This window comes from Drosophila willistoni (assembly GCF_018902025.1).
Source record: "Drosophila willistoni isolate 14030-0811.24 chromosome 2L unlocalized genomic scaffold, UCI_dwil_1.1 Seg72.1, whole genome shotgun sequence".
In the NCBI taxonomy this organism is placed as follows: Eukaryota; Metazoa; Arthropoda; class Insecta; order Diptera; family Drosophilidae; genus Drosophila; species Drosophila willistoni.
In genome coordinates this window covers 2,763,022-2,790,913 of record NW_025814049.1, presented here as the reverse complement: position 1 = coordinate 2,790,913, position 27,892 = coordinate 2,763,022, and the positions used below count along the sequence as shown (strand labels likewise).

The window sequence follows — 27,892 nt, the reverse complement described above, 5'->3', positions numbered from 1 at the left end:
GGAATGTGCAGAAGTTAAGAACTTAGCGTTTGCTTTAGTAAATGAACTTTTCGACTGCCGATTGCATACTTTAAGGGGAAAATGTGTGCAATTGATATGGTTACTAAAAGTATTTATCATTTTCAGATTTAGCTCAACGAAGACAACGAAAAGCTCAAGTAAGAGCATTTATAGTAGCGATAATTTGGACGCTGCTAGTCAACAGGATAATACAGCATTACCAACACATCAGTCACAGATCCAATTCAATGAGATACGTACTCTCAAGCGATCCCAACAATTGGGTGGACCCAATTCTGTCCTAGATATAGCAGGAATTCGTGATCCACGCTCAGGACGTATACTAACAATAGGTGAAGCGATTCAGTTACGCATTTTGGATGTTCGCACTGGTGAAATGCTAGTGGGTGATCGTCGCATAACTCTTGAAGAGGCAGCCGAACAAGGACTAATTGATGCCCAGTTGGCTAGACAACTCTTACAGCCCGGAGCTGGGCGAGATGCTAGCGGAAGAGAGCTGTCACTATTGGAGGTGATCCAGCGCGAGATTACCGAAGCGGAGACCGGCTATGAGACAGCCGAGAAGCGCATTAAGGTAAACAACACTGTCACAGTAGAGCAGAAAACATTGGATGAGGCGATCGGATCGCCTGAGAATCCACGTAATATTGCCGACGCCATTTCTGCGGGGAGTGTGGACACAAGGACGGGCCTTTATCGTGTCAAGTCAGGCCAGACAATCAGCCTAGCAGAGGCCTATGAGCGTGGCTATCTAATACGGCACGAATCGGTGACAATCAAATCGAATGCACTATGCCTCAGCGATGCCATAGCGCATGGTCTGGTCGATGGTCCTGGCTGGATAGCGGATCGCAATTCCGGTGACAAGTTTCGGTTGGACTCGGCAATTGCAAATCAATTGATAGACGCGAGTGTACGCGAAGTGGTTGACGCGAAACGTGACGTAAAAATTACCCTGCAAGAAGCCTTGCAATCGGGCGTATTGAATGCGAAAACCGGACGTTATGTCAATGAAGTGACAAAGGAGAAGCTCAGCTTCGCTGAGGCGCGTAATCGTCAGTTAATTGTAAAACCGTATACGTTGAAGGATATTTGCGATTTGAATTTGCTCGACAAGCAATCTCAGATCACAAGTCCCATGCGCCGCGAAAAGCTAAGCATTATGCAGGCCATCGAAGCGGGCGTTCTAGATGGCAATCAATTGAAATGCATCACAAAGCGTAAGGGTGAGTTAATAACACTGCAAGAGGCTATTGCCGACGGCATTGTCTTGCCGGCCGAATGCAAATATCGCGATTTTATGACTGGAGAACTCATTAGCATTCCCGAGGCCGTAGAACGGGGTCTAATCAGTTCGGTAGCTCAGCGTTCGATCTTTGATATTGATGGGTTTAAAGATTTGCGTAGTAATGATTTTGTTAGCTTTAACGTGGCCCTCTCACGTGACCTTTTGCGTCGCAAGAGCACGGGCTTTGCCTTAGAGACAGGTAGGGATAGTCTAGTGCCCTTAGAAGTGGCTGTGGGTGAAGATTTGGTAAGACAAGAGGTCTACGAGATGTTCAATCGTGGCATTGGTGTTCACAATGCAAGCGGTAAGGAGCTCAGTGTCTTTGATTTGGTCTATCATAATCTGATTGACCCCAAGACTGGATACCTTCTTGACCCAAAGACTGGTGAAACAGTGCCTCTAGACACCGCCATTGAGCGCAAGTTTATAACCACTGAAGGTGCTTTGCTGCTTAGCAGCCTCCTTAATATTACCCTGACCACAGAGACAGTAACAAGGACAATCAATCGTTATGTAACAATACGAGCAGGCTCTCAAGAGCCTGGAGATAGTGTGCTGTTAACTTTCACGGAAGCAGTACGTCAGGGTTTCATTGATGAAGAACGACAATTGTTTAAGGATCCCAAGACGGGTAACGTTTACTCTGTCCAACAGGCTCTCAATTATGGCCTACTTGTGCCTGACAGCAATCAGACAGTCCCAGAGCCCACAAATCGTAAAAAGACAAAGTCCACCATAACTATAGTCACTAAACAGATAATACCCGAAGCAGAGCCCATTAAATTGAACACTCAGCACACCAAGTATGTGGAGAAGTCAGTGGAAATTCCTATCACCACAGAGCTAGTCAAGCCACAACGTGTCGTCTCCGACTTTATAAACATGGAGAAGAGTAGTTACATCGAGCAAAATGTTACAGAACGCCAAATAATGGAGCTTCCACCTGGAGGCTGGCGCCTCAAAGATGCCATTGAACAGGGTCTCTTTAATCCCGATACTGGCGTATTCCACGTTCAGGGCACAGATCGTTTGGTTAGCTTTGAAGAGTCCATAGACAAGCAGATTATCAACAATCTTTCCGTTGCTGTCATTGAGCCAAACACTGGTGACAAGATATCCGTGAAATCTGCCTTTGAGCGTGATATTTTGTATAGCTATGGCAATTACACAAATAATCGGCAACAAGTTCTGGGTATGCGACGTGCCATAGCCGATGGCAAAATTGTTCTGGAAACAGTACCCGCCACAAGAGGAGCTAGTCAGAAAACTATCTTACGCATCACCCGAGTGAATAATATGCCCGATGTCTTGGAAGTCTCTACACCCCTTAAAGATTCTCCTCCTAAATTCTTAGAAGTTGTAACCTGTCAACGTGAATTGGCCTCACCAGAGCCACTGCAAATTGCTCCGGGAGCCATTTACGATCCGTCCACAGCGTTGGTGATCTTCACTCAAAGTGGAGAAACTGAAAATATTTTCGATGCCGCACGTCACGGCTTGATCGATGAGCAATTAATCAAGATTATTGATCCCAGCACAAAGCAAACAATTTCCGTAACAGAAGCCATTGCACGTTCCATCTATGATCCGCGTACAGGCACCATTTTGAATGCTGAAAATCAGCCAGTGGATTTGATTACTGCCACTAAACTAGGCCTACTAACCGTTGTCGGTGCTCCACTCGTAGCAGCCGAAGGTGCTTTGCGTACTGTGCGCTTTGTAACCGATCCACGCACTGGTGAACAGATTCCTGTTGAAGTTGCCTATGAACGAGGTATTGTGTCACGCGATCAACTACAACGAGGTCGTTCATTTGACGACAATAAATCAGTTGTAGAAGAGAAAGTTGTGGTACTGCAGAAAATGCGTAAGATCATTCTTAAGCCAAAGGACGCTTTGCGCAAGGGCATAATTGATGAAGAGACTTGCCACATCTTAGAAGATACTGCCAACTTTACAAATGGCCAAGGCGAGGTGGTTAACATAAGCGAAGCATTAAATACTGGTTTGATTGATGGTCGTCGGGGCAAAGTTATCGATCCTCAAAGCAATCGGGTTCTTAATTTGCGCCAAGCAGTAGAACAAAAGATCATTGATCCTGAACAGACGAACCACATACTAATGCCATTGGCGAAAAGTTTGTCGGTACCCAAGCTGGGCTCACAAGGACTTATTGATCCGCAGTCCCAAACTATTGTGCACCCAGAAAGTGGTTATCCTCTGAGTATTCACGAGGCTATTATCTGCGAGGTCTTGGATCCTCAATCTAAACTGCAGAAGCCTAGCAAATGTACCATCGAAGAGGCCATTGAGAAGGGGATTATTAATGCAGATGATTCTACATTCAAATACAAAGACAAGACTCTCAATCTAACAGAAGCCATTGAGGCCAAACTCTTTGATTCCAATTATGATCAGCAAAAGTCTAAAGTGGAAATACCACCTGTGGGCATGATATTCCCAGTTGCTGTGGAAAAGAGTCTGGTAGAACCAACGAAACGTGTGGTCCTTCACCCAACAAACAAGAAGCAGTTGCCCATTAAACAAGCTATTGAGAAAAACTTTATTATGTCAATACCCTATGCACCGAAACCAGATGCCATTGAAGTTGTTCCGGCCATGGAGCGGGGACTCATTGATGTGGCTGCTCAGACATTTACCCATCCAACAACGGGCGAACGTTTACCTCTTCGTGTGGCGTTTGAGACAGGTGTACTGGTGGTTAAGCAACTTTCCCAATTTGTTGTGACACAGAAACCAATCCCAAAAACAGAGATTATGGAAACAGTCCGAGCGGTGCACACTGTGACTACCAAGACGATTGAATTAATGCAAGGATATGTGCTAATTTCCAACAATGAAGTGCAGAATGTAAATACAGGTGAAGTGTGTAGTCTGGAAGAGGCCAAAGAGTTGGGTATTCTGCGGGAAGAGTCCACAACGCGTGAAACGAATACGGCAGCTGGAGATAGTCCCGAACAGGTGGCAACAGCCATTACTTCGACCCTGCCAACAACTAGTGATCAGACGGTGATTGTCGAAGAACGTACCCAAACAGTTGTGGTCAGCTCCGATACACACAAGCAAGAGCTACAAGTAGTCAGCACTACACAATCCACCAAGGAAACGTCACCATTGCAAAGCCAAGTTATTGATGAGGTGAAACCCACTAAAGAACCGTCCAAGACCTTGCAAAATGTAAAGGATGCTGCCAAATTGGGTGCATTGGGTGTTATTGCAGCTCCAGTGTTAGCTGGTGGTGCTATTGTAAGCGGCGTGAAGAGCCTCATCAATTCAGCCAAAACAACTAGCTCAGAAAAGTCAGAAACTAAGCAACCAGAAAAACCTCAAGATAGTAAGCTAAAGCCCCAACAAGTGCCAACAAATGAGGTTGATGACCTGCTACAGGAAACTGAAAACTTTATTAGTTCAACAACTGCCAATTTCATAGCCAATGAACAGCAGCAACAAGTGCCCCAAGAAAAGCCTGTAAAGGAACAGCCACAGCCGTCCACTGAGCTAGCAACAAGCACACTGACCAGCACAACTACCGTCACAACCATCACTACCTCGAAGACTACACAGGAAGTACAAGGAGAACCTGAACCAGAAATCATTACATCGACAACAACTGTTGAAAGTAAACCAGTAGAAGAACAGATTGTAAAACCTCAGGAACTCAATTTCCCGCCTCAGGACGAAATAACTCAAGTAACAGAGACCGTTACAACCGTAACGGAAAAGCAAGTGGAACCGATTTTAGATACCCAAAAGGAACCTACCTCAAAACTAGCTTTGCAAAAAGAACCAACTCCCGAACCTACACCACCACAGAAAACAGAGAAGCAACCCTCTCCAGAGCCAACCACAAAACCAGAACCCAAACCAAGGGCATCACTTAAGGAAGAAGTTGTTGAATTTGAACCACCCTACACAGCACCACTAGCACCTTTCGAAGAGACCACTGTAACAAAGACAACGACTGAGATCAAAGAAGTACCAGTGTCAAGCTCAGAAACGGTAACAACAACCATTACGACCACAGTGACAACAGCTACCCCAGATGAACCCACGAAAGAAGTCATTGAAAAAATTGTCACTAAAGAAACAACGCCACAAAAAGTGGAGGAGATTAAACCCGTAGAAACCAGTCCACAACCAGAACCAGAAATACCCAAAGTAGAGGACAAGAAACCTGTGGAACCAACTGCCCAAACAGAAGAACCAAGTAAAATAATTGAAAAAACCGAAACGGTTGAAACTCCAGGAGGCAATACAATAGTCACTGAGGAAAGAGTTGTGACCGTCGAGGAGCCAACAATTACAGAATCGACAACCACAACGACAACAATAACTACAACCACATCAACAACAACAACAGGCGATGAAGAAGGTCCCAAAGAAAATGTTACAGTCACCGAAACAATTAAGAAAGTGGAACAACCAGAAGAGGTTAAAGAAGAACCCATTGAAACAACAAAGGTTACAGAAACTATAACAACCAAGACAACTGTTACCGAAGAGAAACCCCAACAACCAGGAGATCTAGAACAGATCGGAGGACCAAAAGTAGTGACTGAAAAGCATCAAAGTGTGGTCGATTTCATTGCGAAAGAACGAGAGCAACAGCCGTCAAAAGAAAGCGGCGGCAGCAGCAATATTCTACAGAATGTAAAAGATGCCGCAAAACTTGGTGCACTGGCTGTGGTGGGAGCTCCAATTTTAGCTGGCAAGGCTCTGGTTGATGCTCTAAGCACTGATAAGGTAACGAAACCAGGTCAGGTAGTTGTCACTGAAACATCAGAAGAACTAGTTCCACACGATGATGGTTTAAGCACTGCAACAATAATAACTAAGGTTACCACTACAACCACAACAACAACCTCGTCGAGTACCACAGAGACAACACCAACTGATGACGAGGCGCGCGACACTGTGGAAGAGCCCGCCATCATTCAGGAGACAATTGGCAAACGTGAAGTGCCCAAGACACTGCCTATTGGTGATGCTATCTCACAGAAATTGATTAGCCCTGATGAATGTCAAATAATTGTGGATGGTGAACAACAGGCCGATACCGTGTCCACTTTACTTAGGGATGAGCAGCTTAGTCCGCTGGATGAAGTTCAAATTATCGACGATAAGCTAATCATATTGCAACAGGTTACCTATGTGGTAGATGCAGATACTGAATTGACACCCGAAAAGCTTAGTGAACTCAACATCTACGATGTCGATCATCAATACTTTATTGATCCATCAACTGGACAGAAAATCTCTTTCCAAACCCTTGTGTTTGACATGAACATTTTCAATCCGGAAACGATTTTGGTTAAGAACTTTAGCACAGGAAAATATGAGACATTAACAGCAGCTCTCGAACGTCCATTACTTGACAGACATACGGGCCATATGGTCGATCCCAAGACAGGCAAGAAAATACCATTCTTTGAGTGTATTGATCGTCAATGGATCATACGTGCCAATCCAGAGGTGCAGCGTCCTGCTGCTATTGAGAATGTTGTAATTGACTCACAAACCGGTCAGGTAATACTTGATGATGGTCGAGTTTGTTCCATTGTTGAGGCCATCAATAGTGGCAAGCTGGACATTCAGTCGATATCGGTGCGCGACCCAGTTAGCGGTGAAGTTATCCCTCTGCGTATGGCAATTGAGTTGGGAGTAGTTGATATGCAAGCAGGCACAGTTATAGATATACAAACCCTCAAAGAGATCCCCATGGAGTTGGCCTTCCAGTTGGGCTTTTTGGTGCCTGGAGCACGAAAACCCATCTCCCTGGAAGCTGCCGTTCGCAAGGGTCTTTACGATCCAGAAACCGGAAAACTCTTTGATTCCGAAAGTCAGAACCAGGTTGATGTACAAAAGTCTATAGAAATTGGTCTTGTCGATCCGAAAATTTCCCTAATTGTCGATACAGTCACCAAGAAGGAAGTAAAACTTGATTGCGCGATTGAAGATGATTTAGTTCTCCCTGCCACGGGACAGATAAAAGACAATAAGAACAATACACTCGTTTCCTTTGATGTGGGTGTCCAGCAGCATCTGGTGAAGACCGATAATGTTACCTGGAGTCTGCCAGAGGTATTGCAGCGCGAGTTTTATGAGCCACAAACAGGAAAAGTCCTTAATCCAGTGACTGGTGAGGAGATTCTCCTCCAACAGGCCATCGAAATGGGTTTCGTCGAGCTTGACTCGACCCTGGTCAAGGATGTAGATCATAATAAAATTCTTCCTGGCAAAGAGGCAGCCAAAGTGGGTCTGCTGGATACGGTACGTGGCACGCTAAGTTCTCCCAACATTACACTCGATGAAGCCTTTGTCAAGGGTTATCTAATAAGCACCAAGAAGCCATGGTCCCTAGTCGATTGTTTGTTGCGCGGTCTTTATGATTCCGCAACAGCCAAATTCACAATCGATGGCAAACAACTCGATTTAAAATCTGCCATTTCCCAAAAACTTATTAACCCCGATGAGTTGGTATTGCTTGATCCCAAAACGGAATCAATTATTTCCATAACAGAGGCCATTGCCAAAGGTTATCTTGATCCGATTGGTGGATTTGTCATTAATCCTTATGCTTCGACAAAGCTATCACTGCCTGAAGCTCTTGAAAATCGTATACTTATTCCACCCAAGCGCAAACGTAGTCTGCCCGATGCCGTATATAGAGGATTATATGATCCGAAGACAGGTCAATTTAGTAATACAATTACACGCGAAAAACTCACAACTGAACGTGCCATTCGTAGGGGTATACTCGATCCCGATTCGACGGTCGTCAATGTATCGGGACAGGTTATTCCATTTAGTATTGCCACCGAAACGGGTATTGTGGATAGCCAACAGGGTACGGTACGAGATGCCGATGACAAACCAATTGACTTTAAGGAGGCCTTCGATAGAGGTGTCTTAGTTGAGGCCAAGAAACCCCTGCGTCTCATTGAGGCTGTGGTCAAGAATGTGTACGATGAAATTGATGGACATTTCGTAGATCCCAAATCTGGCGAAAAGCTCAATTTCGCTGAGGCCCTTAATACGAATTTATTGGATGAACATAGTGTTCAAATCAGGGACTTTAAGACGGGATTGTATAAGCAACTAAATCTTACTCATGCCAAGGATGAAGGCATCATTGATGCGCAAAACTCGAAATTGTTGTACAACAATCAGACTATGACACTCAAACATGCTTTCGACATTGGTATCCTAATGGATGTCAATGCTCCAATCAGTATTCAAAGAGCTATACATCAGGGTCTCTTTGACGATAAGACCGGCAAGCTAAGCGATCCAAAGACAGGTCGCAAGATCACCCTATTGGAGAGCATGCGAAGCTTTGTAATCAATCCCCATTTGCCCTGCTACTTTGACGAACAGACTGAACAAATGTACACGCTCAGCGAAACCTGTCGCAATGGCATTATCAACAGGAGAGAAGGTGTCTTTAGGGAACCAGAGAGCAGTAGTTTTGTGCCTCTTGGCGAGGCTTTGAGTCTAGGATTGATTGTGGACATTGAGAATGCTGGTTTTGGTCTATACGAACTACTGGCCATGGGCTTCTATGACGAGGCCACGCGTAAGGTTCTCCATCCGGTAACTAATCGTAAGTTGAATCTAAACGAGGCTTGTGTCGAAGATGTGGTCAGTTTGTCGTCTAGTTTGGTAAAGCATCATGAGACTGGAAAGTATTTACGACTAGCCAATGCAATTAAAGAGCACTTGATTGATGATACGAAGGGTTGCTACAATTTGGGCAAAGAACAAATCGATTTACAAACAGCGCGATCTCGCGGCTTGATAGTTTCTAATCGCCGTCTACTTAGCCTTGAGCTAGTGCTGCGTCAGCAATTGTATCGTCCAGAGACGGGCAAGTTCTGTGATCCCACAACCGGGGAGTATCTAGATCTGATCGAGGCTATACATTCGGGTTTCATAGATCCAGCCACAACGGTATTTAAGAATCAGCTAACTGGCAAAGAGTTGCCATTGACCGAAGCAATCGAAAATGGTAATATCGATGTGTCTAAGGGTCGCGTTTTTGATCCCAAATCCAAATCTGCCTACAACTATGATGTGGCTCTGTCCCGCGGTATTCTAGTAACTGTTGTACGTCCTCTAACTGATCGGGGCGAGGTTGTGCGTCGTCAGGATAGCGTAGAACTATTGGGACAAACACCCGTGAGTGTTGTAATTAGCAAACCGCGTGAAATGTCTCTGGATGAGGCCATACGTTACAATATAATCGATCCTAAAACCGCTCTTGTTCGCGACTTTGATAGCTTCAAATTCCTGCCCTACTCGGTGGCTCAGGAACGCGGTCTCGTAGATACCTCGAAGCGTACACTTGTCGATCCTAAAGCTCTGTACTTTGCATTCGATCCAACATTGTTAATTTATGTACGCGAACCGATCAGCTTTGATCAGGCAGCCGAGTCCAAGTGCCTTGACTTGCAAACCGGCATGTTGACCTATGTGCCACCAACAACTGTGAGCACTGCATCCATTGCAGCGACCAGCGACAACGATAGTGCAAACGACTCCCTGACTGTCCTCGAAACACCCAAGATATACACGCTCAAGGATGCCGCCGGTTCGGGTATAATTGATCCCGATTCGGCATTGGTCAAAGATCTGGCCAAGGCTAAGCTAGTGCGCCTGCCCGAGGCATTCCGTAAGGGTTTAATGGATGCCAACAAGGCGAATGTATTGAATACACAAACATCCAAGCTATGCACACTGCAAGAGGCCTATGAAAGTGGCCTAATTTGTACTCCCAAACGTTCATTTGGTTTGCTAGAAGCCATCACCTTTAACCTATACAATCCAACCAATGGCTGTTTAGTCGATCCCTTCCAAATGCATCCCGACATCATTAAACGCAAGAAGTATACGCTAGCCGAAGCCATAACCGCTGGCCTTGTAGATCCCTCATCCACAGTGGTGCGTGATCCCAGTACAGGGGTCATTCATCCACTGGCATCGGCCATTGCCAACGGTCTGATCGATGCCACCGAGGGTCGCCTTATTGATGCCCAAGAGCCCAAGAATAACATCGATCTGGTCAAGGCAGCCGAGAAGGGTTTACTTTTACCAGCCGAACAAAGGGTAAGTTTATCGAATTCCACAATCCTTTTCCAATTCCAAGTAACAGTTTCCACGGAACTCGAAAATGCAAGAAAATTCGAAATGAAAAATGACAAAAATTTTACACTAAATTTTAAAGCTTTTTGTTCGTGGCATGTTTTGGTATATACAATATATGATTTCGATATTTTGATCAACGCGCTGTATTACTTTCTCTCAATGAATCTTTATCTATTTTCATCAGACTACTAACACAGTCTCTCACTCTATCTCTCTTTCACTCTGTTTTTTTTCTGTTTAATTTGCCAATCATATATATTTTTATTATTATTATTATTATTGCAGCGCATGGCATTCAGTTTTATGTTCTATATATCGCTATATACAATATTTCGCTGAAATCGCTTTAAGTTTTACATTGAATGCATTTGAGAGCGACAGCGCCAGCCACAAATCAAATGTTGTCAGCAAGTACATCATCCACAACAGATCACAAATCAAACAAATCACGATCACAAAACTATCTTGAAAATAGATATACATAAAATCAAAAAAGAAAACAAAGAAAAGAAAATTGCGTTTCATACTCCACCTCAACATGAATGACGTCGGCAATAATCATACGCAGCATATACATAAACGATTTGTCTATAACCCCATACATCTTTATCTCTTTCCCATTGCATATACATATAAACATGTCCTTTCCATCACCACAATATATCCTAGGCAGTATATACACATAGGACTTTTCATCTATCACATCTCTAATTGACCAAAATTACGTTTAGCATTTCTTTTTGCTAGTTCTTTTTGATAGTTCCTTAGATTTCTCCTTCTTTCTATATTTTTTTTTTATTTTGGATTAAGGTTGTATATATACGATCCATAGCTATATATAAATTATTATTATATATTCTATTTTCGAAATTATTAGTTTTATTATTTTTTATAAATTTTCTTTAAATACCAAATTTTCTACCTATTTTCAGCATATATATTTTATATACATATATTATTTCGTTTGCAGTTTTAATTTGAACAAAAGCAACCCAAAAAACTAACCACAAAAAATAAACAATAAACAAAACCCCTTAAACAGAAACCTAAATAAACTTAAACCAAAACAAAACAACTTCATTAAAAACGTAGTTAGTGCCTCATACTAAAAGTAGTTTATAGTCTCAACCCAAAAAAAAAGTAGTGCTTGTTCCTTATGTATTTAGTCTTTAGTTTTAATTTAATTTATTATTTTGGTGTTTGTGCGTCTTATATTTGGATTTTTTGTTTAATGCTTGCTTTATGGAATTGCTTTGCCCTTTGACCCAAAAAAAAAAAAAAAAAAAAACTATGCTCTTTAGCAACCCAAATATATACTTCTACCTACTCTATATATACCCTCTTACACTCTATATATTTCTATCCTATATACAATATATATTCTTCCTTATTCTAGTGCATTATGAAATGAAAAGTCTTTAGCAAATTGTATTGAGCTAAGATTTTCTATAAACAATCTTTCCAATTATCTTACTAATCTATGAATTTGTTTTCCTATAATAGCAAGCAGTATTCGAAAAGTTCAACATGTGCGAAGAGAATGTGAACGATCTGCTTAAATGGGTCACAACTGTCGAACAGAAAATCTCAAGTGTTGGCGGTCCTCGCGAGAAAATCGATGAGCTGCGCAACCAAATCAATGCTCTTAAGGTTTGTCGATCATTAAATGAGTGTTTAGTTCCCTTTATTAATTTATGTTTCATCTACAGCAAATCAAGGATGAAATCGAATCCCAACAACGTCCAGTGGCCACTTGTCTTGAGCAAATTCGTCAAATTGTGCTTACAGGAGGTGATGTCTTGTCGGCACCCGAGGTGACAACTCTGGAGAATTCAGGCCGTGAGCTGCGCTCTCGTGTGGATCGTGTGAATGATCGCACAGTGCGTCTATTGCGTCGTCTGGAGGCTGGCCGAGATGAGCTAACGAAACTGCGTAGTGAATTGGATGTCTTCTCCGACTGGCTGCAATTGGCCCGCCGCACCTTGGAGGATAAGGAGCGTTCATTGTCGGATCTGACACGTCTGCCATCGCAGGCGGACTCCATTCGGGAATTTGTCAGCGATGTAATTGGTCATCAGGCAGATCTACGCTTCATTACCATGGCCGCCCAGAAGTTTGTCGACGAAAGCAAAGAATTCTTGGCTGTTCTGAATGACTTCCGCACGTCGTTGCCTGAACGTTTGCCTCATGTAGAGCCTCTTTCAAGTGCAGAGAGTCCCATACGACAGGAAGTTTCGCTGGTGTCTGCTCAATACAAGGATCTGCTAAACCGCGTCAATGCTCTGCAGGATCGTGTGTCCGGCCTAGGTGGACGCCAACGTGAATACCAAGATGCTCTGGATAAGGCAAACGACTGGCTGAGAAGTGTTCAACCTCGTGTATCACGTGTCATCTCCGAACCCATTGCCGGCGATCCCAAGGCTGTGCAAGATCAGATGAACGAAGCCAAGGCTCTGCATAATGAGATCTTGTCGAGCGGTCGTTTGGTCGACAATGCCCAACAAGCTTTGGACAATCTTCTTCGCAGTCTTGGCGGACAACTCAGCCCCATGGAGATCAATCAATTGGAATTGCCTATTGCTGATTTGAAGAACAACTATCAGCAATTGCTAGACACTTTGGGTGAACACTGCAAGACTCTGGATAAGACTTTGGTCCAATCACAGGGCGTACAAGATGCCCTCGATAGTCTTGTGAGCTGGGTTAACCAGGCGGAAGATAAATACAAGTTAAATCTGCGTCCCGCATCACTCATTAAGGAACGCCTTCAGGAGCAGATACGCGAGCACAAGGTGCTATTGGCCGATCTGCAATCACATCAGGCCAGCATCGATAGCATGCAAATCTCAGCCAAACATTTGTTGGCTAGTGCCTCCAATGCTCGTATTGCCAAGAAGGTAGAATCCAATCTCAACGATGTTACTGGCAAGTTTGAGAAACTCTACGAGAAGGTAACCAAACGTGGTGAATTCCTGGACGATGTGTACAACCGCCTGAGCAAATATCTCGATGACATTAGCACCGTAGAGCAACGCATGGCTAGTTTGCAAGAGGCTTTGGATAGCCGTGAGACCAGTTTGCTTTCTACCGAGGAATTGGCTCGTCGCATGCAAGATTTGTCCCGCGAAAAGGATCATTTGGCTCCTCTATTCGAGGACTGCGTACGTAATGGCAAGGATCTGATTAGTTTGCGCGATGTCACCGATACGGGAGCTCTACGCGATCGCATCAAGGCATTGGAATCTCAATGGCGCAACATTAACATCAGCATCGATGAGCGCGCCAAACTTTCAAAACAAAAGGCCGAACAGCAATTGGCCTACGAAGGTCTTAAAGATCAGGTCCTGTCGTGGTTGGCCAGTACGGAGGCACGTGTCAATGGTCTGGCTCCTGTTGCTATTGATTTGGATAAGATCCGGCAACAACATGATGAACTTAAACCCATCTGCAAGGATTACCGTGATTATGCTCCGACCATTGATAAGATCAACGATATTGGCTCTCAATACGATGCCTTGATCAGGCCAGAAAGCCCCGCACGTAAGCGTTCCACCTACAGCCCCATTAAGAGGACCAGCCCGCTGCGACGTATGTCCGGAGACGCCAGAAGCCCTAGCCCCACCAAGGGAGGCATTCTGTCGCCACTATCGACTGGTTCCAGTGGATTTGGTAGCCGCAGATCGTCTCAGGATGGCTTCCAGTTGTCTGAGTTGTCTCCGGTGCAACAGCAGTTGAGTGAAATCAATAACCGTTATGGTTTAATTGGTGTTCGTCTCAATGATCGTCAAAATGAATTGGATAACCTGAGTGAAGAGTTGCGCAAACAATATGAAAATCTTAAAGGTTTAGCCCAATTCCTGGATCGCATTCAGCGCCAGGTGCCCAAGGAATCTGTCTCGAACAAGGATGAGGCCGAACGTTGCATCAAACAGGCCCGTAAGATTCTCGAGGATATGTACGAGAAGCAGAGCTTGCTCGATACCACTAAGGCTCAAATCAAAGAGATTTTGCGTCGCAAGTCTGATGTTCCCGGAGCCGAACAATTGCGCTTGGAGAACGAAAACATCCAAGAGAAATGGAAGAATCTCAATGACATTTGCAAGAACCGCATTGCCTTCTCTGAGAAGCTACGCGACTTCCTCGATACCCATGGCAATTTGAAGAGCTGGCTGGATAGCAAGGAGCGTATGCTTACGGTTCTGGGACCAATTTCATCGGATCCTCGCATGGTTCAAAGTCAAGTCCAGCAAGTGCAAGTGTTGCGCGAAGAGTTCCGCACCCAGCAACCCCAGCTGAAACATTTCCAGGAATTGGGACACGATGTTGTCGACCATTTGGCCGGCACACCCGATGCCCAGGCTGTGGAAACGAAGCTAAAGGATGTGCTTAGCAAGTGGGAAGATCTGGTTGGCAAGCTAGATGATCGTGCTAATAGTTTGGGTGGCGCTGCCGATAGCTCCAAGGAGTTTGATGCGGCTGTCAATCGTCTACGCGAAGCTTTGCAAAACATAAGCGACAATCTGGATACTCTACCGTTGGACGGCGATCATCAAGAGAATTTGCGCAAGATCGAAAACTTGGAGCGCCAATTGGAAGGTCAACGTCCCCTGCTTGCCGATGTGGAACAATCAGCGGCTACTCTGTGCAATATTTTGGGTGATCCAGCATCGCGTGCCGATGTGAACTCACGTGTGGCTGCCCTGGAGAAACAATATCTGGCTCTGCAAAAGAAACTCGATACCAAGAAGGCCGAGACAGAAGCCTCATTGCGTGATGGTCGCCACTTCGCCGAGAACTGCTCCAAGACTTTGGGTTGGCTGTCGGGCGAGTTATCCAACTTGACCGATCGTCTGCTCGTCTCCGCACATAAACCCACTCTACAACATCAAATCGATACACACGAACCCATCTACCGTGAAGTAATGGCCCGCGAGCATGAAATTATTATGCTTATTAACAAGGGCAAGGATTTGTCTGACCGCCAACAAGATCGTGGAGTTAAGCGTGATCTTGATCGTATTCAGCAACAATGGGATAAACTGCGTCGTGAAGCTGTCGATAGACACACTCGTCTGCAAACTTGCTTGGAACATTGTAAGAAATACTCGCAAACCTCTGAGACTTTCCTCGCATGGTTGCGAACGGCCGAAGATAAATTGGCCGACCTTACTCCCGGTGTTTTATCGAAATCGAAACTAGAGACACGTCTACGTGATCTGCAGACTTTCCGCAGTGAAGTGTGGAAACACTCTGGTGAATTTGAGAACACCAAGGGTCTGGGTGAAACATTCTTGACTAGTTGCGATATTGACAAGGAACCAATCAAGGCCGAACTCCAGGATATACGCGATCGTTGGGAACGACTCAATAACGATCTAATTGCCCGTGCCCATGAAATTGAGAATTGCTCGCGTCGTCTGGGCGATTTCAATGATGAGTTGCGTAATCTGGATCACTCTCTTGGTCGTTGCGAGGATCGTTTAGCTGCCCACGATGCTTTGGGTGGAGCTGCGAAGGATCCCAAACTGCTGGAACGTGTCAAGGCCATACGCGAAGAGCTTACTAATTTGAGTAAGCCACTGCAATCGCTCAAGGCTTTAGCCAAGGATATTAGTGCTGAAGCTCGTGCAGCTGGCGGGGACGCCGATCATTTGACCAACGAAGTTGATGGTCTAGCTGATCGCATGTCTGAGTTACAAGGACGCCTTGATGATCGTTGCGGTGAATTGCAATCAGCTGCCACAGCCGTTTCGCAATTTAACGAACAAATGAAGAGTCTTGGCATCGATCTTAACGATTTGGAGACGGAAATTGAGAAGCTATCACCACCTGGACGGGAAATCAAGATTGTGCAACAGCAATTGGATGACAATGGCAAGCTGCAAAATAAATTGGATCGCTTGGTCGGTCGTCTAGAAGATGCAGAGCGTGCTGCCGATGTCTTAGTTGATGCAGGATTTGCTGCCGATACCACGCAGACACGTGAACAGATTTCCACCCTGCGAAAGACTCTGGGACGCCTGGATAATAGAGTTCGAGATCATGAGGAAAGTTTGCAGAACACTCTTAAGAACCTACGGGAGTTCTATGACATCCAATCGCAGACCTTGGATGACATTCAAGATGTCAGCGATGAATTCAAGCGTCTAAAACCAGTCGGCTCAGAATTGGATCAGATACGCCGCCAACAAGAAGACTTCCGTAACTTCAGGGAGCGCAAGGTTGAACCTTTGGCCGTCAATGTTGACAAGGTTAATGTTGCCGGACGTGATCTGGTACGATCAGCCGCAACTGGTGTATCCACCAACGTTATTGAGAAGGATCTAGAGAAATTGAATGACCGCTGGAATGATCTTAAGGAACGCATGAACGAACGCGATCGTCGCCTTGATGTGGCTCTTCTGCAATCGGGCAAATTCCAAGAAGCCCTTGCTGGTCTCTCCAAATGGCTAAGTGACACTGAGGAAATGGTTGCCAATCAAAAACCACCAAGCTCTGATTACAAGGTCGTGAAAGCTCAATTGCAAGAGCAGAAATTCCTTAAGAAAATGTTGCTTGACCGTCAGAATTCCATGGGATCACTGGCCAATCTCGGCAAGGAAGTGGCCAATCATTGCGAACCAGCTGAACGTGCTTCGATTGAGAAACAGCTAAACGATTTAATGAAGCGTTTTGATGCTTTGACTGATGGCGCTGAACAGCGTGAACAGGATCTGGAGGAAGCTATGGAAGTGGCCAAGCGTTTCCATGACAAGATTAGTCCATTAGAGTTGTGGCTAGACAATGCCGAGCGCTCGGTGAAGGCCATGGAATTGATTCCAACAGATGAGGAAAAAATCCAGCAACGTATTCGCGAACACGACAATCTGCACGACGAAATCTTGGGTAAGAAGCCCGACTTTACAGACTTGGCCGATGTTGCTGCTCAGCTAATGCATTTGGTCAGCGATGAAGAGGCTGTCAATCTGGGAGAAAAGGTACGCGGTGTCACCGAACGTTATACCAATCTGGTAGATGCTAGCGATAACATTGGAGCACTACTCTCTGAGTCCCGTCAGGGTCTGCGTCACTTGGTTCTTAGCTATCAAGATCTGGTTGCCTGGATGGAGAGCATAGAGAATGAGATGAAACGCTTTAAATCCGTTCCAGTATACACTGAGAAACTGCTCGAACAATTGGACGATCTGTTGGAATTGAATCAAGATGTCGCCGATCATGCCGCAAATGTGGAATCAACCGTAGAATCTGGTGCCGAACTGATGAAGCACATTTCCAACGATGAGGCCATTCAATTGAAGGATAAGTTAGATTCACTACAACGCCGTTATGGAGATTTGACTAACCGCGGCATTGAGCTGATCAATAGCCTCCACAAAGCGCAACCTCTTGTCCAACAATTCCATGAGGCCCACAACCGTCTGGTCGAATGGATGCAAAGTGCCGAAACTGCATTGGCACCAAGTGAGCCCCGTCAAGCAGATGTGCTTCGTTTGGAGGGTGAACTTGCTGAAATTCGTCCCGTTTTGGATACCATCAATTTGATTGGACCACAGCTATGCCAATTGTCGCCCGGAGAAGGTGCTGCCACCATCGAGAGCATTGTGACACGTGACAATCGTCGTTTTGATGCCATTGTCGAGCAGATACAACGCAAGGCCGAACGTCTTCATTTGAGCAACCAGCGTGCCAAGGAAGTAACTGGAGATATTGATGAATTGCTTGAATGGTTCCGCGAAATGGATACCACTTTGCGTGAAGCGGACCTTCCTGCTATCGATCCCAAACTGGTGCGTGCACAATTGCAGGAGCATCGTTCGATAAACGACGACATCTCCAGCCAGAAGGGTAGAGTGCGCGATGTAACCGCTGCTTCCAAGAAGGTTCTACGTGAGTCGCCACAGAGTGAGAATACTGCCACGTTGCGTGAGAAGTTGGATGATCTCAAGGAGATTGTCGATACCGTGGCTCAATTGTGCAGCGAACGTTTGGGCATTTTGGAACAGGCTCTACCTCTTTCTGAACACTTTGCCGATTCGCATCAAGGCTTGACAACCTGGCTAGATGACATGGAACAACAGATTTCGCGTTTGAGCATGCCTGCTCTACGTCCCGATCAAATAACTCTGCAACAGGATAAGAATGAACGTCTACTGCAATCCATTGCCGAGCATAAGCCACTCCTGGACAAGCTCAACAAGACCGGAGAGGCTTTGGGTGCTTTAGTGGCTGAAGAGGATAGTGCAAAGATTAACGAGATTCTCGATACGGATAATGCTCGCTACGCTGCACTCCGCTTGGAGTTGCGCGAACGTCAACAAGCCTTGGAGAGTGCTCTCCAGGAGTCAAGTCAATTCTCTGACAAGCTGGAAGGAATGTTGCGTGCTCTGGCAAATACCGTCGACCAGGTGAATCAATTGGATCCACTTTCCGCTCTGCCCCAGAAGATTCGCGAACAAATCGAGGATAACGATGCCTTGATGGATGATCTGGATAAGCGACAGGATGCATTCAGTGCTGTGCAACGTGCAGCCAATGATGTTATTGCCAAGGCTGGTAATAAATCAGATCCCGCAGTACGTGATATCAAGGCTAAGCTGGAGAAGCTTAACAATCTGTGGAATGATGTACAGAAGGCCACCAAGAAACGCGGTGGTTCATTGGAAGATATTCTGCGCGTGGCCGAACCCTTCTGGAAGCAATTGAATAGCGTAATGAAGACACTAAAGGATCTGGAGGAGACACTCTCGTGCCAAGAGCCGCCAGCAGCTCAACCACAAGACATCAAGAAACAACAGGTTGCTCTGCAAGAAATCCGTCATGAGATCGATCAGACAAAGCCCGAAGTTGAGCAAGTGCGTCGCCATGGCAGCAATCTGATGAATATGTGCGGCGAACCCGATAAACCAGAGGTTAAGAAGCACATTGAAGATCTGGACAATGCGTGGGATAACATTACCGCATTGTATGCCAAGCGTGAAGAGAATCTCATCGATGCCATGGAGAAGGCTATGGAATTCCATGAGACATTGCAAAATCTGCTCAAGTTCTTGACCAAGGCAGAGGATAAATTTGCCCATTTGGGACCCGTTGGCTCGGACATTGATGCCGTCAAGCGACAGATTGAACAACTCAAGTCTTTCAAGGATGAAGTCGATCCGCATATGGTTGAAGTAGAAGCATTAAACAGGTGAGTAAACCCCCTACCCTTTTCGATTTGAAATTGGAATTCTTAACTGAACTAATGTATTTCATTATCGTTATCGCGTATTTGCGGTATTCAACATCGACTCGTGTGAATTGGCAGAGGTCTAGAAAGGCAAGAAATAGTTCCGAAAACAAAAAAAAAAAAAATAAATTGTTGAAACTGTTCAATCGTTGTTGTTATTGTCTTTATATATATCTACTTACTTTAAGTGCCTTGATCTGAATTGAGCGCATGCTTTTCACCTATTATCAATCCGTCACTCAAAACGATCGCCGAATAATCGCCACCAATTTTGCCAAAAAAAAAAAATTAAATCTTATGCATGCAAACAAAAAAAGAAAATCAATTTGTTCGTTACGCTTGCTTTTGTGATTTGATTGTGTTTTTCCACATTTTCTCACTTGCCTTTATTATTTTCTAATGTGATTTTTGATGGATCTTACAGACAAGCTGTGGAATTAACGGAACGCACTTCACCCGAGCAAGCGGCATCGATCAGGGAACCTCTTTCGGTGGTGAATCGCCGTTGGGATTCCTTGCTTCGTGGCATGGTAGATCGCCAAAAGCAATTGGAACATGCTCTGCTTCATTTGGGACAGTTCCAACATGCTTTGAACGAGTTGCTCGTTTGGATCAACAAGACAGATGGCACCTTAGATCAACTGAAACCCATTCCTGGAGATCCACAATTGCTTGAAGTTGAGCTAGCCAAACTGAAAGTTTTGGCCAATGACATTCAGGCTCATCAGAACTCGGTGGATACACTCAATGATGCCGGTCGGCAATTGATTGAAACGGAGAAGGGTTCGTTAGAGGCTTCCACCACTCAGGAGAAGTTGCGCAAGCTGAACAATGAATGGAAACAGTTGCTCCAGAAGGCCAGCGATCGTCAACATGAATTGGAAGAAGCTTTACGCGAAGCCCAGGGCTATATTGCCGAAGTCCAGGATATTCTCGGTTGGTTGGGCGATGTTGATGCTGTGATTGGAGCCAGTAAACCAGTGGGAGGTCTACCAGAGACTGCCACCGAACAACTGGAACGCTTCATGGAAGTATACAATGAGCTCGAGGAAAATAGACCAAAGGTCGAGACTATTCAAGCCCAGGGGCAAGAGTACATTAAGCGTCAAAACCAAATGAAGGTATCGTCCAGCAATCTGCAGCATACTCTGCGGACATTGAAGCAACGCTGGGATGCTGTTGTATCCAGGGCGTCGGACAAAAAGATCAAGTTAGAGATTGCCCTGAAAGAAGCCACTGAATTCCATGAAACATTGCAAGCCTTTGTCGAATGGTTGACACAGGCTGAAAAACAGCTTTCGAATGCCGAACCAGTATCGCGTGTTCTAGAGACAATCCAGGCCCAGATGGAAGAGCACAAGGTGTTGCAAAAGGATGTTAGCACACACCGCGAAGCCATGTTGTTGCTAGACAAGAAGGGCACACATCTAAAATACTTTAGCCAGAAACAAGATGTGATTCTGATTAAGAATCTGCTCGTCTCGGTGCAGCATCGCTGGGAACGTGTTGTCAGCAAGGCGGCAGAGCGCACTAGAGCTCTGGATCATGGCTACAAAGAGGCTCGTGAATTCAATGATGCCTGGAGTGGCATGATGCAGTATCTGCAGGAGACTGAACAGGTGCTGGATCAAATCATTGAGGAGGCCACTGCATCCAAGGAACCGCAAAAGATCAAGAAGTATATTGGCAAACTGAAGGAGACTCACCGTCAATTGGGAGCCAAGCAGAGCGTCTATGATGGCACCATGCGCACTGGCAAGAACCTCATGGAGCGGGCTCCGAAGGGTGACCGCCCTGTGCTGGACAAGATGCTGCTGGAACTCAAAGAGCAATGGACACGTGTCTGGTCCAAGAGTATTGAACGTCAACGCAAACTGGAGGAGGCCTTGTTGCTTTCCGGACAGTTTAGTGATGCCTTGGGTGAGCTTTTCGACTGGCTAAAGAAGGCCAAGGGTCGTCTGAATGAGAATGGACCTGTCCATGGTGATCTGGAGACAGTGCAAGGTCTGTGCGAGCATCATAAGCATATCGAACAAGATCTGCAGAAGCGGGCTGGCCAAATGCAAGGAGTCCTTAAGACCGGGCGTGACCTAGAGCGATCTGGAAATAATCCCGAAGTGGGTCGTCAGCTCGATGAGTTGCAATCTATTTGGGAGGAAGTCAAGAGTGCTGTAGCCAAGCGTGGAGATCGCCTCCAAGTGGCTCTCGTTGATGCTGAGAAGTTGAATGCCCGTGTCCAAGCTCTCTTCGATTGGTTGGATCATGCCGAGCATAAATTGCGCTACGCCAAGAATGCCCCCGACGATGAGAAGGTATCGCGTGAAATGATGGACATTCACATGGAATTCATGAAGGATTTGCGTATACGTGAACGCGAAAAGACCGAGACATTCGACTATGCCGAAGAGATTATCAACAAGGCCTATCCCGATGCCATTCCCATTATCAAGAACTGGCTATCCATTATCCAGCAACGCTGGGAGGAAGTACGCCAATGGGCCATCAATCGCGAATCCAAGTTGGAGCAGCATTTGCAATCCCTCAAGGATCTTGATGACACCATTGAGGAGCTGTTAGCCTGGCTGAGCGGTCTAGAGGGTACCCTGTTGAGTAAGTTATAAAGGAAACTCTCTTCTATTAACCTTTTACTAAAATTCATAATTTCTTTACAGATCTGAAGCACGAACAACTGCCGGATGAGATTCCACCAGTGGAGAAACTCATTGAAGATCACAAAGAGTTTATGGAGAATACGGCACGTCGCCAGAATGAAGTGGATCGTGCTTGCAAGCCACGGCAATTACCGCCAGGTGCTCGCAAACCCTCACGTAGCGGCAAGACGCCAGTGTAAGTATATTCCCACCGACCTCCAAACAAAAGGCTAATTAGCCAACTTTCTGTATATATATTTATTTTTGTATATTTATTTTCTGCCTTTATTTTTTTTTCGTTTATTTATTTCTTTTGTTGTTTTTTTTTGTGTATTATTGCTACAATTATCCAAAATCAAAACAAACAATATTTCCCCCGCCAACTGTATTGCACATACCTACACAAATTTCTCTGCCTATCCCGATCTATATATATACATATATACGTAAATGTATATAAACTAGTCGTGGCTCCAGTCACGATCTGCGTGAACAGTCGCCCGATGGCACATTGAGACGTCAAAGGTTTGACCAGCAACTTTTTACTCGCTACTCTTGCTCTTACTCGTTACTCGTAACTCGCTACATCCACTTTTATCTAAAAAGTGGTGATTGTGCTTACTTACCATCAAAACACGATTCACGAAATCCTCTCCAATGTAGCTCTAAAAAAAAAACCAATAAACAAAACCTTTTAGAAGCTAACGATATGCACTTTCCCCGAAAAAATCATAAACACAATCATCGACAATTATCTCATCCAAGCACTCATACCCACCGAAGTCACCACCTTGCTTATTCACCACTGCTAAAAATCTGCTAAATCTGTTCTTAACTTCAATCTTTACTTGAATTTTAACTAATTTTCTGTATTCTTTTTTCCACAACAGCTTCAAGGGTTCTCGTGATCAAGGACTTAATGCACGCAAGGGCAGGTGAGTTATCGTTTTTAGTTAAACCTTTAAAACTTAGATATATATAATTGATTCCAAAAATAGTTAGTTTACGCATGAAAATTTATGTAAATATCTTGAAAACAACAAAAATTTCTTTTTGTTTCTCAAAACCAAATATTTTTTTTCCGACTATTTTTGGAAATGCTGCGTCTTCAATCTTACTATTTTATCTACTTCAAAAATGAAATTGTTTTTTATGGTTCTTGTTTTTTTTTTCCTTGTTATTGTGCATTGTTTTTGTTTATTATGTACCTATATATATATTTATTATTTTTGTGCCGTTTACTTGATCATTTTGTTTTTTGTCTTTTCTACTTTCATCTTGTCTGCGCTATCTGTAAAATGTTGCTCATAAAAAATATCTCAAAACAAAAAAAAAATATCTGCATCTTGCTGCTTTTTTAAAAAAAACACGTAACGTAGTCGTGTCACGCCCACACGTGATACACCCGACAGAGATCGCCTGCCTCACTATGGCCCACGATTCTCGCCAAGGTAAGTTATCAACAGCCAAGAGATGCTGCCTGCTCATCATTATCATCAACAAGAATAAGCTGCGCATGCTCTAGAGTTTTCATTTCACTTTTTGTTGAATGTGTTTTTGATTGTTTATTCCATTTCCTCACATCAAATTAAAATGTATTTTTTTCGAATCTTTAGCTCAACTGGACCTGATCCTGAATTCCGTTCGCCACGTGCCAAACTTCTGTGGAACAAGTGGCGTGATGTATGGATGCTTTCTTGGGAACGTCAACGACTTTTGCATGAGCATCTTATGTATCTGAAGGATGTAGAGCGTGCCCGCAACTTTAGCTGGGATGATTGGCGCAAGAGGGTAAGAAAAAATATAAATTGCTTTTCATTTTCAACTTTAATGCTAATTGTTAACTTTATTCACAGTTCCTTAAGTACATGAACCACAAGAAGTCACGTCTAACTGATCTGTTCCGTAAAATGGACAAGGATAACAATGGCATGATACCACGCGATGTTTTCATCGATGGCATACTCAATACTAGTAAGTCATAACTGCGAAAGTAAAAGTTCCTTTAAATTAAATTTACGCTTTTTTTTGTTTAGAATTCGATACTTCTGGCTTGGAAATGAAGGCTGTGGCCGATCTATTTGATCGCAATGGTGAAGGTCTTATCGATTGGCAGGAATTCATTGCCGCTTTGCGTCCAGATTGGCAAGAGCGTAAGCCAGCTACCGATAATGACAAGATACACGATGAAGTCAAGCGTTTGGTTATGCTTTGCACATGTCGACAAAAGTTCCGTGTATTCCAAGTGGGCGAGGGCAAATACAGAGTGAGTTTAACTTGCCATTAATCGTTTGATCTAAACTAAAAGTGTCTTTTTTTTCGTTTTTAGTTTGGCGATTCACAAAAATTACGCCTGGTTCGTATCCTGCGCAGCACTGTTATGGTGCGTGTGGGTGGCGGTTGGGTTGCCCTCGATGAATTCCTGCAAAAGAATGATCCTTGTCGCGGTAAGTTTCAATCCAAACAGTCCCCACTTAAAAATAGATTTCTCTTAATGCCACAATATATATTTAGTTGTGTTGCGTACCTTAAAAAATAAAAAATAAATCTCACATCTCACACCTATATTATATAATATTTTCCAAAAAGTCATTTAGACTTTTATATTCCAATTCATGAAGCATCATCATTATCATTATCATCCAGTAAAAGTCATGTAATCTTGTTGTAGTCCACACCCTCAACTCAACTCAACTCAATTCATGCATTTTGTCCCAAGATTTGATGCATCATTAAAAAAAACCAAAAAATAATTACATCTCATTTACATAAATCATCTAGGTACAGTTGTGCTTTAACAACTAATTACATCATATTTTTTTTCCAACTGCTAAAAAATAATATTAATACCAAACGGATATGGTCATTTAACCAACAACCAAAACCAAAAGATAAAATCAAACCTACCAATTACTGTGCCTAAAAAAAAAAAACAGAAATAAAAACCAACCAAGTTTAACCTACATCAACAATTAATCAAATTTTTGGTTCAGAAGTTGCTTAAATAATTTCTAAAACATAAAAAAATAAAACCAAGCGAGCTTTTTAGTTATGTTGTTCTTTTTGCCATCCTGCGAAAGGGCGTCTAAAATGTCGCCGCCTCATACACAATAACCAAAACGAAATCAACCAAAAAAACGTAATACCAAAACAACCTCAATCGAAAAGCCTCCAAATTTAGCCTGGGGCCTTTAATTGACTTGACATAATATGCATAAATCCTTTTTACGTTACCTACCTCATCCTCATTTTTGTTGCTTTGTTTGTTTAATGGGTTAACTATATCTATCTATCTATATACATACATAAACACACACACATATATCCACATTCTGTAGTTACTTATTAACTAGTTTAAATTATTTATTTTTGTTTTCTTTTTGTCCTTCCTCTTCCTGCTTATATTGATTAGTGTTGCATGTTGCTTTATCCTGTCTTCTTTTTTGTCCTTTATATTCCTTTATGTTCATTCTAACCTTAATGTTTTAACTGTTAACTGTTGCCGTAATTGTACACGCGCTGTTAATTAACAGTTGTGGACTGTACTGCGCGGTTGGGAACAGTGTGAAACTGTTCTCGATTTCTGGGTAACGGTTATTTCCATTTAGTTGAAATTCTAACAATATTTGTTGATTGAAATTTTTGTTGTTTTTTTCATTTTAACTAATCAAGTTTTATGTTTTCCCCCACTTTTTCTTTTTTTTCTATTACCTTCTTTGTTATTACAATACCAAAACCATTGATCCCGATAAATGAATCAATATATATATATATATATATATATATATATATTTACAAAATATATAATCTTCACTTGCGCCGTCCACGCCCACGCCCAACGCACAAACAAAAAAACTGCCTGCGCCCACAAAAAACAAAAAAAAAAACAAATACTAAAAACCACAAACTTTGTGTGAAACAAAAACCAAATATTTTGCGGTAACAAAATTTTCGTTTTGTTATTGTTGTTGTTTATATATATATATGTTCGCAAATCAATCAAACCATACACACGCATCAAATGATATATCTATGTGTGCGCGCGCTATATAATCGGGGGAGAGCAGCCAAGGGACGCACTAACATTGAGCTACGCGAGCAATTCATATTGGCCGATGGCGTATCGCAGAGCATGGCCGCATTTACGTCCAAGCGGGGTTCATCCGCAGCTACGGCGGCATCCTCACCCAATTCTGGCCAAAATGGCGGCAGCGGCAACTTGCCGCCATATATGAGTGGACAGGGTCCCATCATAAAGGTAAATCACAAAAAACCAAAACTAAAGGGAAAGTAATCCCACCAATCCTATCCAAATCCCAACTATTTCCCTCCATCCAAAAGAAAAGGGCACAAGGTAAGTGCTCATAGTTTTGAATTCGTTTTGGGCACGTTGTATGTGTATGTGTGTACATTGTGTGTGTGTGTGTGTGTTGCTGTTGACTATGAGAACTACGCTCGCTGCTGCGCCGACGCCGCTGCCACAGAACCTTTTAATTTTGTTTTGGTTTTATCTTGCATGAGAACTATTTCTGTAAAACTTTGTATAAATTTCGTTTTTTATGATTTTGCCCATCTCTTTTGAGTTTTATGCTAAAAACAAACCAACGAACCAAAAAAAAAGTACAGTTTTTAGTTGAAAGTACAGTACAAGTTCCCTCCCACATCAAATTTTTGGTCGATTTTGAGGATAGGTTGTTGTTGTTGTGGTTGATCCATCGCAGCTTTTAAATGATCATATACCGTTTGGGCCAATCAAATCAAATTTTTCAACCTGGCTCTAAACAAACGTATTCGAATATTCGTATAAATTCCATTTAATACACAGCTGATGAGCATTTGGCCGAATTAATGCCAATCTTTGAGAAAATCCGTGCACAAGATCAAGTTCCATGCGCCTTTCCCATACACATGGGTGCCGGCGGTACGGTATTTGTACGTTGCAATACCAGCCGCTCAGTGCCATTAAGTCCACATGTGCTGCATTGTCATCCAACAACACACTGGGTAAGTTCTCGCCGCTAGAGATGGGCTACAGAACCAGGATCAAAAGCCTTAAAAGGATGGAAATATGGGAGGGTCTTCTCTATAAAATGCAAACCACAAGGTACAATCAATAAATTCTAATCAAATTTTTGTATCCCCCTCCCATCATTTAGGTACGCGAGCGATCTGTACGCTCTATACCCATGTCGAGACCATCCCGCTCATCGCTATCAGCTAGCACACCCGACTCTCTAAGCGATAATGAGGGCAGCCATGGTGGTCCCTCGGGTCGTTATACACCGCGCAAGGTCACCTACACGAGCACGCGCACAGGTCTCACGCCAGGAGGCTCACGTGCCGGCTCTAAGCCAAACTCACGCCCGCTTAGCAGACAAGGATCGAAGCCGCCATCGCGACATGGTTCAACTCTGTCACTAGATAGTACAGGTAAAACTGGTGACATTTTCCACCTGAGCTGTGAAATTGGGGAACTTTTGCCCCCTAAAGTATGCTACGGGCAGTCCAAAAATTGGTTTTTCACAACATAAAAGAAAGTTT

General features: G+C 43.8%; 1 protein-coding gene across 25 annotated transcripts in view; it reads left to right on the top strand.

Annotated features, from left to right (window-relative positions):
- Window positions 1-27,892, top strand: part of LOC6646137 (dystonin) — a 75,795-nt gene that overhangs the window by 45,673 nt on the left and 2,230 nt on the right. For 8 of the 25 annotated variants that reach the window (XM_047010359.1, XM_047010357.1, XM_047010350.1 and 5 more), the window contains 14 exons: window positions 127-595; window positions 11,978-12,124; window positions 12,184-19,661; window positions 20,125-22,310; window positions 22,373-22,547; window positions 22,817-22,876; window positions 23,242-23,286; window positions 23,731-23,802; window positions 23,968-24,142; window positions 24,208-24,325; window positions 24,388-24,617; window positions 24,681-24,798; window positions 26,419-26,609; window positions 27,508-27,781. In XM_047010359.1, the coding sequence (XP_046866315.1) occupies window positions 127-595; window positions 11,978-12,124; window positions 12,184-19,661; window positions 20,125-22,310; window positions 22,373-22,547; window positions 22,817-22,876; window positions 23,242-23,286; window positions 23,731-23,802; window positions 23,968-24,142; window positions 24,208-24,325; window positions 24,388-24,617; window positions 24,681-24,798; window positions 26,419-26,609; window positions 27,508-27,781 (11,738 nt within the window). Of the gene's footprint in view, window positions 1-126; window positions 596-11,977; window positions 12,125-12,183; window positions 19,662-19,778; window positions 19,791-20,124; window positions 22,311-22,372; window positions 22,548-22,816; window positions 22,877-23,241; window positions 23,287-23,730; window positions 23,803-23,967; window positions 24,143-24,207; window positions 24,326-24,387; window positions 24,618-24,680; window positions 24,799-26,418; window positions 26,610-27,176; window positions 27,356-27,507; window positions 27,782-27,892 lie in introns of all 25 variants that reach the window. The other 17 variants (XM_047010347.1, XM_047010354.1, XM_047010351.1 and 14 more) reach the window with 8 other exon arrangements.